Source organism: Taudactylus pleione, unplaced genomic scaffold, assembly GCF_031769625.1.
Source record: "Taudactylus pleione unplaced genomic scaffold, aTauple2 ptg000239l, whole genome shotgun sequence".
NCBI classification, from domain to species: domain Eukaryota; kingdom Metazoa; phylum Chordata; class Amphibia; order Anura; family Myobatrachidae; genus Taudactylus; species Taudactylus pleione.
In genome coordinates, this window is record NW_028284641.1 from 344,127 (window position 1) to 358,766 (window position 14,640).

At 48.1% G+C, this 14,640-nt stretch overlaps 1 protein-coding gene across 1 annotated transcript in view; it reads left to right on the top strand.

Annotated features, from left to right (window-relative positions):
- TRAIP (TRAF interacting protein) overlaps positions 1-11,092 on the top strand; it is a 63,375-nt gene extending 52,283 nt beyond the window's left edge. Inside the window, exons 13-15 of the mRNA XM_088479529.1 lie at positions 3,139-3,255; positions 6,904-6,954; positions 10,460-11,092. Of these exons, the coding sequence (XP_088335655.1) occupies positions 3,139-3,255; positions 6,904-6,954; positions 10,460-10,573 (282 nt within the window). The 3' untranslated portion in view covers positions 10,574-11,092. The remainder of the gene's footprint in view (positions 1-3,138; positions 3,256-6,903; positions 6,955-10,459) is intronic.
- The last annotated feature ends 3,548 nt before the right edge of the window (positions 11,093-14,640 follow it).

Here is a 14,640-nt window from a genome sequence, read left to right on the forward strand (position 1 = left end):
GGCTCACGACAGATGCCAGTCTTCGGGGTTGGGGGGCGGTGACAGGCTCCTTGTCACTTCAGGGTCGTTGGACAGCGGAGGAAGCGGCTCTCCCCATCAATGTTCTGGAACTAAGAGCCGTGTACAGGGCTCTGCAGTCGGCCGGCACCACTCTTCACGGAAGGGCGGTGCAAGTTCAGTCAGACAACGCCACCACGGTGGTGTACATCAATCACCAGGGAGGAACTCGCAGCCGGGCTGCGATGGCAGAAGTGTCTCACATCCTAACCTGGGCGGAGTGCCACTTTCCAGCGATCTCTGCAGTCTTCATTCCCGGAATCCTCAATTGGGAGGCAGACTTTCTCAGCCGTTACGACGTGCATCCAGGGGAATGTTCGCTTCATCCAGAGGTATTCCAACTACTCATGGACAAGTAGGGACTGCCGGAGATGGACTTGATGGCCTCTCGTCACAATCACAAGTTGCCCGTGTACAGGTCAAGGACAAGGGACGACGGCGCCAGTCTGGTGGACGCTCTGTAGGTCAGATGGACGTTTCAGCTGGCATATCTGTTTCCTCCGATATCCCTTCTGCCTTGGGTCCTGCGCAAGTTCTATCAGGACGGAGGCACTCTGGTACTGGTGGCCCCAGCGTGGCCAAGACGTCCGTGGTACTCCAACCTACAGAGTCTGTCCATCGACGTTCCGTACCTTCCTCCTCAGCGGCAGGACTTGTTGTCTCAGGGGCCCTACCTTTACCCGGATCTGGGTCGTCTGTCTTTGACGGCGTGGCTCTTGAGACGGCCGTCTTAAGGTCCCGGGGCTTTTCTAGTTCCGTTATTTCCACCATGCTGAGGGCACGCAAGCCTGCTTCTGCAAGGATTTACCATGGAGTGTGGCACACGTACTTTCAGTGGTGTGAGTCCAGAAACTTATGATCCTCAGGTATTCAGAGTTTCAAGGATTCTGGCTTTTCTTCAGTCGGGTTTGGACTTAGGTTTACGCCTTTCCTCTCTGAAGGTGCACGTGTCTGCTTTATCGGTTTGGTACCAACGTAGAATTGCTATGTTACCGGACGTACAGACTTTTTTTCCGGGGTGTTCTCAGGATTCTCCTGGCTATTGCTTCAGCAAGGAGGGTTTCTGAGTTGGGGGCACTTTCATGTAGTCCCCCCTTCTTAATTATTTTCTCCAGGACAGAGCAGTGCTTCGCACTCGTCCTGAGTGTTTACCTAAGGTTGTCTCTAAGTTCCATATCAATCAGGAACTGGTGGTCCCAGGCTTTCAGTCCCCTGATCTTACAGCAGGGGAGACTTCGTTGGACATTGTCCGTGCTCTCAGAGTTTATGTTGATCGGACTGCTTCTGTTCGAAAGTCCGACTCCTTGTTTGTCCTCTTTGGTTTTCATAAGAGGGGTTGGCCTGCTAACAACCAGACTTTGGCCCGTTGGTTTTGTTCTGTTATTAGGGAGGCTTAGATACGAGAGCATTTACCTGTTCCAGCCTCTGTTAAGGCTCATTCCACTCGTTCTGTGGGCCCTTCTTGGGCTGCTAAACGTGGTGCCTCAGCTGTTCAGCTGTGTAAGGCAGCCACTTGGTCTTCGGTTCAAACGTTTCTAAGATTTTATGCGTTTGACACCTTTGCCTCTCAGGATGCATCCTTCGGGCGCAGGATTCTCCTTTCTGCACAGGAGCGTCCCCGCCCTTAGTTGAACTGCTTTGGGACATCCCCAAGGTCAACCCTGTGGACCCCCTATGGACCCTGAAGTAGAAAACAAGAGATATGGTAAGAACTTACCTTTGTTATCTCTGTTTCTACGAAGTCCATAGGGTCCACAGGGCGCCCGCCCTGACGCACCTGGCTTCTAATGGGCTGTGTTGCTGGTCACCGGTATTTCCGTCTCCTTTTTCTGTGAGTATGGTTTCTTGTGTGTTCCAGTCTTCCTTCTCTCTGTTCCATATTCTCCTCCGGCCTAGGCTGCTTACCAACTGAGGTGCCTGTGGCTCGGGGGCGGGGTATAGAGGAGGACCCAAGTGCATCCTGGGAGCTAAAAGCTTAACTGTGTGGTGCCCATGGATCCTGATCCAGCTATATCCCCAAGGTCAACCCTGTGGACCCTATGGACTTCGTAGAAACAGAGATAACAAAGGTAAGTTCTTACCATATCTCTTGTTATTTGGATGTGTCCATCGCCCCTGTGGGACCGTGTTTTCCCCATGGACAAGCTGGTGTCAGTCATTTTGGCTGTTACCACTTGGAAACTGATGCGTGAACATCATAGAACAGAGGACCTTGTTCAGAGTCGGTCGCGAGCGCTGAGCGCTGGCAACCGACTCGATGTTGGTCCACAGGGCATGCGCACGACGGAGATGGCTCCGTCGTGCGCATGCGCAAGCCCCCGCTAACGACGGGTGATCCGTCGTTAGCGGGCTCGAAGCAGACGGAGCGAGCTGTCGATGTTGATTGACAGCTCGCTCCGTTTGCTGGCCGGGCAGGGGTCGTGCCTGCCCAAACGGAGGCGTTCCCACCGGAACGCTAGCCGTTTGGGGGCGGCCCCACTGACATCACCAATGATGTCAGTGGGGAGTTTCCTGCTGAAACACAGCAGAAAGCTCCCTGGGGCTTAAGGTTGATGAGACCCTCCCTAGGATCTCGTCGTAAGTCGCGATGGTCTTGACCATCGCGACCATCTCCCTTAGCGGTCGTTAGAGCAGTGGGTGTTAACCACAGCCTAACAACCGACATGAGCGTGGCCGTTCAGGATGCAAGCGGCCGCCCTGTTTCTGAGCGACCGCTTGCATCCTACGGCCGCCTCTGAATGAGGCCCAGAGTGTGCTGCAAATCTAGTTACTTCCCTCCCTTCCTATATGGGCTGTATAAGTAACGGCTGTCACTGCTGCAACCTATGGGGGTCTCCCTCCTGCTTCTGACACTTGCAGATGTATTTCTTCAGGGTCCATAGGCTGCACAGGGAGACCTTGGGGGTGTAGGTGGTGGATCAGGAATCCGGGCACCACACAATTAAAGCTTTTCAGATTGCGATGGCTGACAGCATCCGCGCCCCAGTTCCTATAAATGTGGGGTTTACATGAGAGGGGAAGATACTGGGAGGATGAGCACCGTGTATACTGTCTGACTGTAATCTCTTCTTTCTCCCTCAGACCTTCCAGGTAAACGCTGATGAGGATGATCTCACGTTGCCGTCTTTTATAAAGAACTCGCTGGTGCACAAGAAGCCAGTGGGCAGCCTGCTGAGCTCCTTTCACAGCACGGGGGTAGTGAGTATCCGCTATCCAGACATCGCCCTATTGCTGCGCTGTATCACCCATCTTTATACTCGTATATTCACTGTCTGGTCCTTTAGGTTACTGTAGGAATAAACGCCTGATTATTAGGTTCGATAAAACGGAGAAGGGTCAGAAATGTCTGCTGAATTCAGGACCCAGGCACTGACCTCCAGGATCCGGGGAAGATTTGTGTCATTAGCGCAGCCGCCCACATGTTGTCTGCGCTTGGTGCCGGCGTCCAGCTCTCATAGGGATCATCCCTTCAGTGGCGAAAATAACATACATTCAGTTTTCATGTAACCGATATTATTTTGTATGACTAACGTCCCAGAACTAGTTTTATATTTCCCCACATGTTGTTTATACGCACTCAGCGGCCACATTATTAGGTTCATCGTTCTAGTACTGTAGAGATTTGCAGCCTTTTGCAACTCGCGACGCCATGAACAAGATGTTAAAATTACCAAAGCACACCATACGTATTTATCTTTGCAGTGCCCCTAAATGACATTATACCACTTTGCAGTCCCCTCTAGATGACCACCTTCTGTCACTTTGCAGTGCCCCTAGGTCACATAATAATGTGGCCACTGAGGGTAGATAACTATGGTGGCTCTTTAAATTTTTCATGTTTTGTTGCCTTTTATTGGGACATTTCTCAGTAGTGAATTGTGTGTTGCGATCCTCACCTGTACGGTGTCCTGGTCATCTCTCTCTGTGTATATATGCATCCTGGTCATCTCTCTCTCTGTGTATATAGATGCATCCTGGTCATCTCTCTCTCTGTGTATAGATGCATCCTGGTCATCTCTCTCTCTGTGTATAGATGTGTCCTGGTCATCTCTCTCTCTCTGTGTATAGATGCGTCCTGGTCATCTCTCTCTGTGTATAGATGTGTCCTGGTCATCTCTCTCTGTGTATAGATGTGTCCTGGTCATCTCTCTCTGTGTATAGATGTGTCCTGGTCATCTCTCTCTGTGTATAGATGTGTCCTGGTCATCTCTCTCTCTGTGTATAGATGTGTCCTGGTCATCTCTCTCTCTGTGTATAGATGTGTCCTGGTCATCTCTCTCTCTGTGTATAGATGCATCCTGGTCATCTCTCTCTGTGTATAGATGCATCCTGGTCATCTCTCTCTGTGTATAGATGTGTCCTGGTCATCTCTCTCTCTGTGTATAGATGTGTCCTGGTCATCTCTCTCTGTGTATAGATGTGTCCTGGTCATCTCTCTCTGTGTATAGATGTGTCCTGGTCATCTCTCTCTCTGTGTATAGATGCATCCTGGTCATCTCTCTCTGTGTATAGATGTGTCCTGGTCATCTCTCTCTGTGTATAGATGTGTCCTGGTCATCTCTCTCTCTGTGTATAGATGCATCCTGGTCATCTCTCTCTGTGTATAGATGTGTCCTGGTCATCTCTCTCTCTGTGTATAGATGTGTCCTGGTCATCTCTCTCTGTGTATAGATGTGTCCTGGTCATCTCTCTCTGTGTATAGATGTGTCCTGGTCATCTCTCTCTCTGTGTATAGATGCATCCTGGTCATCTCTCTCTGTGTATAGATGTGTCCTGGTCATCTCTCTCTGTGTATAGATGTGTCCTGGTCATCTCTCTCTGTGTATAGATGTGTCCTGGTCATCTCTCTCTCTGTGTATATATGCATCCTGGTCATCTCTCTCTCTGTGTATAGATGTGTCCTGGTCATCTCTCTCTCTGTGTATATATGCATCCTGGTCATCTCTCTCTCTGTGTATAGATGTGTCCTGGTCATCTCTCTCTGTGTATAGATGTGTCCTGGTCATCTCTCTCTGTGTATATATGCATCCTGGTCATCTCTCTCTGTGTATAGATGTGTCCTGGTCATCTCTCTCTCTGTGTATAGATGTGTCCTGGTCATCTCTCTCTCTGTGTATAGATGTGTCCTGGTCATCTCTCTCTCTGTGTATAGATGTGTCCTGGTCATCTCTCTCTCTGTGTATAGATGCGTCCTGGTCATCTCTCTCTGTGTATAGATGTGTCCTGGTCATCTCTCTCTCTGTGTATAGATGCATCCTGGTCATCTCTCTCTCTGTGTATAGATGTGTCCTGGTCATCTCTCTCTCTGTGTATAGATGTGTCCTGGTCATCTCTCTCTCTCTGTGTATAGATGCGTCCTGGTCATCTCTCTCTGTGTATAGATGTGTCCTGGTCATCTCTCTCTGTGTATAGATGTGTCCTGGTCATCTCTCTCTGTGTATAGATGTGTCCTGGTCATCTCTCTCTGTGTATAGATGTGTCCTGGTCATCTCTCTCTCTGTGTATAGATGTGTCCTGGTCATCTCTCTCTCTGTGTATAGATGTGTCCTGGTCATCTCTCTCTCTGTGTATAGATGTGTCCTGGTCATCTCTCTCTCTGTGTATAGATGCATCCTGGTCATCTCTCTCTGTGTATAGATGCATCCTGGTCATCTCTCTCTGTGTATAGATGTGTCCTGGTCATCTCTCTCTGTGTATAGATGTGTCCTGGTCATCTCTCTCTCTGTGTATAGATGTGTCCTGGTCATCTCTCTCTCTGTGTATAGATGTGTCCTGGTCATCTCTCTCTCTGTGTATAGATGTGTCCTGGTCATCTCTCTCTCTGTGTATAGATGCATCCTGGTCATCTCTCTCTGTGTATAGATGTGTCCTGGTCATCTCTCTCTCTGTGTATAGATGTGTCCTGGTCATCTCTCTCTGTGTATAGATGTGTCCTGGTCATCTCTCTCTCTGTGTATAGATGTGTCCTGGTCATCTCTCTCTGTGTATAGATGTGTCCTGGTCATCTCTCTCTGTGTATAGATGTGTCCTGGTCATCTCTCTCTCTGTGTATATATGCATCCTGGTCATCTCTCTCTCTGTGTATAGATGTGTCCTGGTCATCTCTCTCTCTGTGTATAGATGTGTCCTGGTCATCTCTCTCTCTGTGTATAGATGTGTCCTGGTCATCTCTCTCTCTGTGTATAGATGCGTCCTGGTCATCTCTCTCTGTGTATAGATGTGTCCTGGTCATCTCTCTCTGTGTATAGATGTGTCCTGGTCAGCTCTCTCTCTGTGTATATATGCATCCTGGTCATCTCTCTCTGTGTATAGATGTGTCCTGGTCATCTCTCTCTGTGTATAGATGTGTCCTGGTCATCTCTCTCTGTGTATAGATGTGTCCTGGTCATCTCTCTCTGTGTATAGATGTGTCCTGGTCAGCTCTCTCTCTGTGTATATATGCATCCTGGTCATCTCTCTCTCTCTGTGTATAGATGTGTCCTGGTCATCTCTCTCTGTGTATAGATGCGTCCTGGTCATCTCTCGCTGTGTATATACTATATGCAGGCGTCACAAGCTTTTAGCGCTGCTCCCTGTTGCGCTCAGAGGTGGAATATGCAGCTATATGAATGGAGACACTTTCCAGTCATTATTAATACTTTATATTTTGGGCTTTTGTGTACTATATCTGCTTTATATTATTATTAAGGCTCTAGAACCACTGCTCCCAGATTGTGCATCTGGTTTGTAAGGTAATGCAGCAATTACAATGTGAAATTACCCAACTTGTGCATTTAGCTTTGTACTATGGGGGGGTTTGTGTTTCCTTTAGGTCACACAACTAATTTCATGTTTTCCCTTTTTTAGGTAAGGACAGGATTTGATGGTTTGGGTGGACGGACAAAGTTTATCCAGCCCGTATCCTTTGCCTTGTGTAGGTAGAACAAAGTAACTATGGGAAACCAAAATAACATCTGAGTAATATCCGTGAGTCCTTATTGCTGTATACGTTCTATATACAGAGCTGCTTTATCTGAGTCAGCATTAGTCCCTGAGAGATCTTTTCCCACATTACACTATGTAAATAGAGCTGCTTATTGGAGACCCGCTTACATTCTGGGCAGGAAACGATGGTCACCCCAAGTGGCAGGAGAACCAGAGCCCTTCTTTGTTGAGTTGTAACCATGTTATTAATGTTTTAGTAGCGCTACCTGCTGGTACAGTCATTCCTGCCTGTCCTGTGTGATAATGGGCAGTGGGTTCACAAGGTGCGGATGGTTAGCAGCAGTTCCTCTGCAGCGGGCATCATATAAAAGCAGTTCCTGGCTTTGGGAGGACAGTTTGCTGGCATCATCGCTGAGGTTCCTGTAAGAGACGGCCTGGCTTTACACCAGTGATTTTCGACCTTTCAACTCGCGGCACACCGAACATGATTTTAAAATTGCCAAGGCACACCATCAGACCCCCACTGGAAAAAGAACACGCACACATTGGCCCCCATGGGAAAAAAACACAGGAACAAATATATGCCACATTACCCCCCACAGAAAAAACACACAACTATGCCACATTGCTCCCCACAGGATATAACACAAAAACTATGCCACATTGCTCCCCACAGGATATAACACAAAAACTATGCCACTTTGCTCCCCACAGGATATAACGCAAAAACTATGCCACTTTGCTCCCCACAGGATATAACGCAAAAACTATGCCACTTTGCTCCCCACAGGATATAACACAAAAACTATGCCACTTTGCTCCCCACAGGATATAACACAAAAACTATGCCACATTGCTCCCCACAGGATATAACACAAAAACTATGCCACTTTGCTCCCCACAGGATATAGCACAAAAACTATGCCACATTGCTCCCCACAGGATATAGCACAAAAACTATGCCACATTGCTCCCCACAGGATATAACACAAAAACTATGCCACATTGCTCCCCACAGGATATAACACAAAAACTATGCCACATTGCTCCCCACAGGATATAACACAAAAACTATGCCACATTGCTCCCCACAGGATATAACACAAAAACTATGCCACATTGCTCCCCACAGGATATAACACAAAAACTATGCCACATTGCTCCCCACAGGATATAACACAAAAACTATGCCACATTGCTCCCCACAGGATATAACACAAAAACTATGCCACATTGCTCCCCACAGGATATAACACAAAAACTATGCCACATTGCTCCCCACAGGATATAACACAAAAACTATGCCACATTGCTCCCCACAGGATATAACACAAAAACTATGCCACACTGCTCCCCACAGGATATAACACAAAAACTATGCCACATTGCTCCCCACAGGAAAGACACGCAACTGTGCCACATGTCTCCCCACAGGAAAGACACGCAACTGTGCCCCATTGCTCCCCACAGGAAAGACACGCAACTGTGCCCCATTGCTCCCCACAGGAAAGACACGCAACTGTGCCCCATTGCTCCCCACAGGAAAGACACGCAACTGTGCCCCATTGCTCCCCACAGGATATAACACAAAAACTATGCCACACTGCTCCCCACAGGATATAACACAAAAACTATGCCCCATTGCTCCCCACAGGAAAGACACGCAACTATGCCACATTGCTCCCCACAGGATATAACACAAAAACTATGCCACATTGCTCCCCACAGGATATAACACAAAAACTATGCCACACTGCTCCCCACAGGATATAACACAAAAACTATGCCACATTGCTCCCCACAGGATATAACACAAAAACTATGCCACATTGCTCCCCACAGGAAAGACACGCAACTATGCCCCATTGCTCCCCACAGGATATAACACAAAAACTATGCCACACTGCTCCCCACAGGATATAACACAAAAACTATGCCACATTGCTCCCCACAGGAAAGACACGCAACTATGTCACATGTCTCCCCACAGGAAAGACACGCAACTGTGCCCCATTGCTCCCCACAGGAAAGACACGCAACTGTGCCCCATTGCTCCCCACAGGAAAGACACGCAACTGTGCCCCATTGCTCCCCACAGGAAAGACACGCAACTATGCCCCATTGCTCCCCACAGGAAAGACACGCAACTATGCCACATTGCTCCCCACAGGAAAGAAATGCAACTATGCCACATTGCTCCCCACAGGAAAGACACGCAACTGTCACATGTCTCCCCACAGGAAAGACACGCAACTATGCCCCATTGCTCCCCACAGGGAAAGACACGCAACTATGCCCCATTGCTCCCCACAGGAAAGACACGCAACTATGCCCCATTGCTCCCCACAGGAAAGACACGCAACTATGCCCCATTGCTCCCCACAGGAAAGACACGCAACTATGCCACATTGCTCCCCACAGGAAAATCATTGGCTGGCCCCACAGAACAATATCATCCATATTGATCCCCACCAAAAACAAAAGCCCGTATCTCTCACACTGAAGAGCTTGTCAGCGTTCGGGTGGGCATGAAGGCAGCTGGGCGGGAATTAGAGAGCGCGGGGTAGCTGGCTGGCAGAGCAGGCTGGATGGCCCACGTGACCTGTGATGTCCTAGGCAGGTTATGGCCCGGGCACGCCTGAGCCTCCCAGAGGAGCTCAGCGGCAGTCGGGTCCGCAGTACTGTAATATGACTGGCGGCTCATCGGTTTAAAATGGCTGCTTTAGACAGTAGTACTTAGTGCTGGAGCTTTACCAAATGTGGACTTTTTTCTCCTATTCTTTTTGGGGCAAAGGGTGAAAGCTAAAAAGCACATGAAGCCCCGACCAGCATTCTCACCATACATAGGGTACATTAATTACCAATAGCATTGCCTTTCCCCAGACAAATCTAGACCTGGGACATGCGTCTCAGCGCTGTTAGGCTCTTCGCTGCGCACACAGCCATTAGATTATCTGTGAGATACGTAATCCGGCATACCCCGCAGAATCTGAGTGTACAATGGGAAGTATCATAAATGTTACATGTGGGAACCAGGGAACCCAGTGTAGTGTTCAGCAGCCGGGAGTGTACAATGGGATGTACCATAAATGTTACATGTGGGAACCAGGGAACCCAGTGTAGTGTTCAGCAGCCGGGAGTGTACAATGGGATGTACCATAAATGTTACATGTGTGTCACAGCACCGCGCCCCAGCCTTTGCTCAGATACGCCAACTTGACACAGGTGGGCGGTTGTGACATGGGTTTTAAGCGAGCTGCCACCACGAAGAATATTAGAATAGCGCTCTTGTCCGTTTAGCAGAAATGTGTACACGCCATCTGTAACTGACGCTGATACTGAGCATTAATGTGGAGACGTGTCTGGTTAGATGTAATCGTTCTGGGCAGAGCTCCCTTAGTAATGGCCTCCTGTGCTTTTACATGGGGAGCTCCGCGTTCATTCTGCCGTGTGGTGATTCCTTAACCCTAAACTCCAGAGCAGTCTGACAGAAATCCGCCCTCTGCCTCCCAAGTTTAAAAGAAAAAAGGTGTCCAGGCCTCAGGCCTCCACCAGCTCCAATCAGCCACGGCTGGAAGACTTTCTAACATGAGCTGTTGTGGCCTCAGCTGTGGTCGGGACTGTACGATCCTTATTGTCAGCCGCTGTAGTGATTGTACCGAGCTGCCACGTAGGTCTTCTACTGCCACAATGTGTATCGAGGCGGAACCTTTTACAGTGAGCTACCTGTAATGACCGATGTACCAATGAGGAGATCCCAGCAACAGTATTCTGCCTCCGGAACCAATCCCAGCAGCCGGCCCTGCCGTGGACTGGTGCATGGCTAACGATGTGTGTAAATAACGTCCGCTCTTCAGGCAAATGCATTTGCCACCTATTTATTTTCTTGCTGTATTTAGAGAAACCTGCTGCACAACAAATGATATTTATTTGAGAAGAACTTCTTTGATTTCCGCAGAGACCATTTTAGGACCCATTGAGTAGAGAAAATTTTGTTTTATTGAGACTTTTTTTTTGCGTAGTCCAATAGGAACTTTATGCAGGTTTGTGTTTTCAGTCCGTGGTAATGTCTTCTGTGTTTTCAGTGTAAATAAATGTATATAATATTGTACGATCTGCTACTTTCCTACCCATGTGACTATCTGAGGGTGCGGCTGTCCTCCATCTTATTAGCACAACTTGCTCTGGCGTTACTGTACATACACTGTGTACCGCGCCTTGTGTGCGCTGCAGAGGAGTCTCTGGAGCTTACGTCCATGGTTGATCTTAATGGTCACTACTCAGAGATTACGTTTGGGCTGCTTTGTACTTGTAGCAGAAATAAGATATATATATATATATTTTATTTTTTTACTTTGTGTTGAATCCAGCTATTACCATGGTGAATATTTGGGCATAGAAATAAAACAATAAACCTTGATTGATTTTTACCATAATCTGGATAGGAGCAAGTGCAATACAGCGCAGAAGGTAAAACAAAGGCGATGGCTGATTAGGGGAGGGAGTGAAAGAGAAAAGATCGATTATGGCTGGGAAGGGGAAGTTGTAGGGTCACACAATGACTATCCCCCAATCCTCTATAAGAGGAGACAATAACCAGTTTGTTTCTAGCAGGGAGCTGGATTATGCAGAGATGGAGAACTGAGAAAGTGATGGATGGCTAGCTCTATAGCACAGGGGACTGGGTGGGGACAGGCCACTACGGGAGCTGGGATTTATCCTGGCCTTCCCCGAGAAACCATAGACTGCTTTACATTATTGCAGAACTAAGCAGATATTTTAGTATTGAATAGCTACGACCTACTGATTCCAGTCCATGAATCTAAGGAGCGGTGAAGGCGAGATGATTAAAGCTGGTGGTTGAGATGGGTTTTGGACAGGTGATAGTGGGACACAATAATTCATTTCTCTCTCCACCTAATGGGTGTGTCATTTATTAGCTGCTGTGCCCCTAGTTCAGGAGGTGGGGACTGTGGTCTCCATGGAACTTCCTATTGTCTATAACTGGGTGGAGGTCCTCCGGGATTCTTCAGCTGTAGGCGACAAACGTAGCAGCCATTGGAGATGTAGAGTCCTCAGTGGGATTTGCACCTTCTATTACACCGCTCAGACGGGGAAAGAGCCAGGGGGGAATTGCCATTTGTATGCAGAGTGTTTGTCTCCTTATATGTGTGAGATTTCTGCTTACAAGGAAACCTGAGGCTGAAATAGAACTTATCCAGGGTAGCTGGATGACCTGCTGGATCCATTGCTCTTCATTAGAGCTCTAGGATTAATCATTTGGGTAAGAGGATGGTGGGTTAAGTGAAACAGCTAATTAACATTAGTCTGTGACCACCATTAGGACGATGCCAGCTCCCTGCTAGCTGCTGTTTTGTTCAGTTCTGGAAATGGTACATATAATAAATAAGAAAATACTGTATTTCCACTTCAGGGTCCATAGGGGGTCCACAGGGTTGGTCTTGGGGTATAGGTTGGGAACCAAATCCGGGCACCACGCAGTTAAAACTTTCAGCTCCCAGGATGCACTGGGTCCACTTTCCCTATAGCCCTGCCCCCAAGCCAGAAGGCACCTCAGTTTAAGTTGATGCCCGGCTGGAGTCGGGTCACCGTTATCGCAGGAGGGGCTGATTAGCAACCCCATAGTTTTTATTTTTATTTTATGAGTTCAGTTTTTTCTTACTTCTGTCCATAGGAAGTCCAAGCTGCCGCTCAGTCACCCCGCCGGCGCTGAGACGCCAGTACAGATCTGGGGATCTCAGCGGGACCCCACAGAGTCTGTACTAGCCGGACTCTGTGGGCGCCCAGGACTGCTGCCGGATCGACGGGGAGCAAGTAAGGTCGCAGGTCACCGCTTGCAGTGATCTGCGCCTATAAAATGCAGTCCGATACCTCTGGTCTCTGGGGACAGACCGGAGGCGCTGGCAGTTGCGGCGGGCCCCCTATACCCCGCGTGGCCACTAGACCACCAGGGAGTTCAAGATCGTCGCAGGGAGCCGGCGTCCCGGGGATTAATAGCCGGCCAGGGGAGGAAGCCTTCCCTGTTGTAGCGGCTCCTCCCCTCAGCTCAGCGCGCCTTTCAGTGTCTATAGTCTGGCGTCACTGAGCTGCTTCCTCTGAGGTCTCCAGCGGCCATTTTCTCTCTACGGTGCAGCAGAAATCTCTCAGGATGACAGTTGGTCCAGTCCCCCTGCGTACCTCACCATTAGGTCAGTGTACACAGCGCTATAGCCTTCCCACACACTGAATCTGGGCAGTTGAATGTAGCGACTTTTTGCAGTATATTATGTCGTGTGTGTGTGTGTGTATGTATGTGTGTGTATATATACAGTCAGGTCCATAAATATTGGGACATTGACAGAATTTTCAGATTTTGGCCTCTATTCACCACCACAATGGTTTTGAAATGAAACAAACAAGATGTGATTTACCTGCAGACTTTCAGATTTAATTTGAGGGTAATTACATCCAAACTCAAGTGAACGGTGTAGGAATTACAACGGTTTCTATATGTGCCTCTCACTTTTTAAGGGGCCAAAAGTAATGGGACAAACTAAACAATCCTAAATCTAACTTTCACTTTTTAATACTTTGTTGCAAATTCTTTGCAGGCAATTACAGCCTGAAGTCTGGAACGCATAGACATCACCAGACGCTGGGTTTCATCCCTGGTGATGCTCTGCCAGGCCTCTACTGCAAATGTCTTCAGTTCCTGCTTGTTCTTGGGGCATTTTCCCTTCAGTTTTGTCTTCATCAAGTGAAATGCATGCTCAATCGGATTCAGGTCAGGGGATTGACTTGGCCATTGCATAACATTACACTTTTTAGCCTTAAAAAACTCTTTGGTTGCTTTTGCAGTATGCTTCGGGTCATTGTCCATCTGCACTGTGAAGCACCATCCAATGAGTTCTGAAGCATTTGACTGAATATGAGCATATAATATTGCCCGAAACACTTCAGAATTCATTCTGCTGCTTTTGTCAGCAGTCACATCATCATCCTGGGGACTTTATGGTATCGCTGGTTATTCAGGACATGTACCTATAGAGCCCTCTCATCAGCGATAGCTCAGGTTTGCTGTGCCACAGCAACTCTTCCAGTTCTCAGATTCTGCCCTTTGGACTGTCCACAGCCCCACCGGGGTTTACCAGATTTATGGCTTTTATGACAGTCCACCTGTTCAGGGTATCCGACTGCTCCTGTATCCGGATGACCTACTGTTCTTTACAGGATCACCAGGATTCTTTGAAGGCATTTCCAGTTATCCATTGCTTCCCTTCACTAGCACGAAGGGTTAATCAACTGGGAAAAAGTCATCCCTGAATTCCTCACAGGATATGATTCATCTGGGAGCCCTGCTGGATTCTCAGAATCAGAGAATCCTTTCTAACATCAGACAAAATCTCCACTCTAACTACGAACGTGCAGGTGTCTCCACAGTTGACAAGTATCTATAGATTCTGTCATGTGGGTCTGGAATCCAGGCTTTCTACCTTCAGAAGGGTGGTATATGCTCAGTTCCATTCCAGGTCTTTGCAAAGTCTGCTCCTCTCCAGATGGAACGTTTTTTTTCCATCGGATCAGTTTAGATGGGTTCTCTCCGGAGATGTCTGTCTCTATCTGGGTGGTTATAGCCATCTTATCTAGGGTAATCCTTAC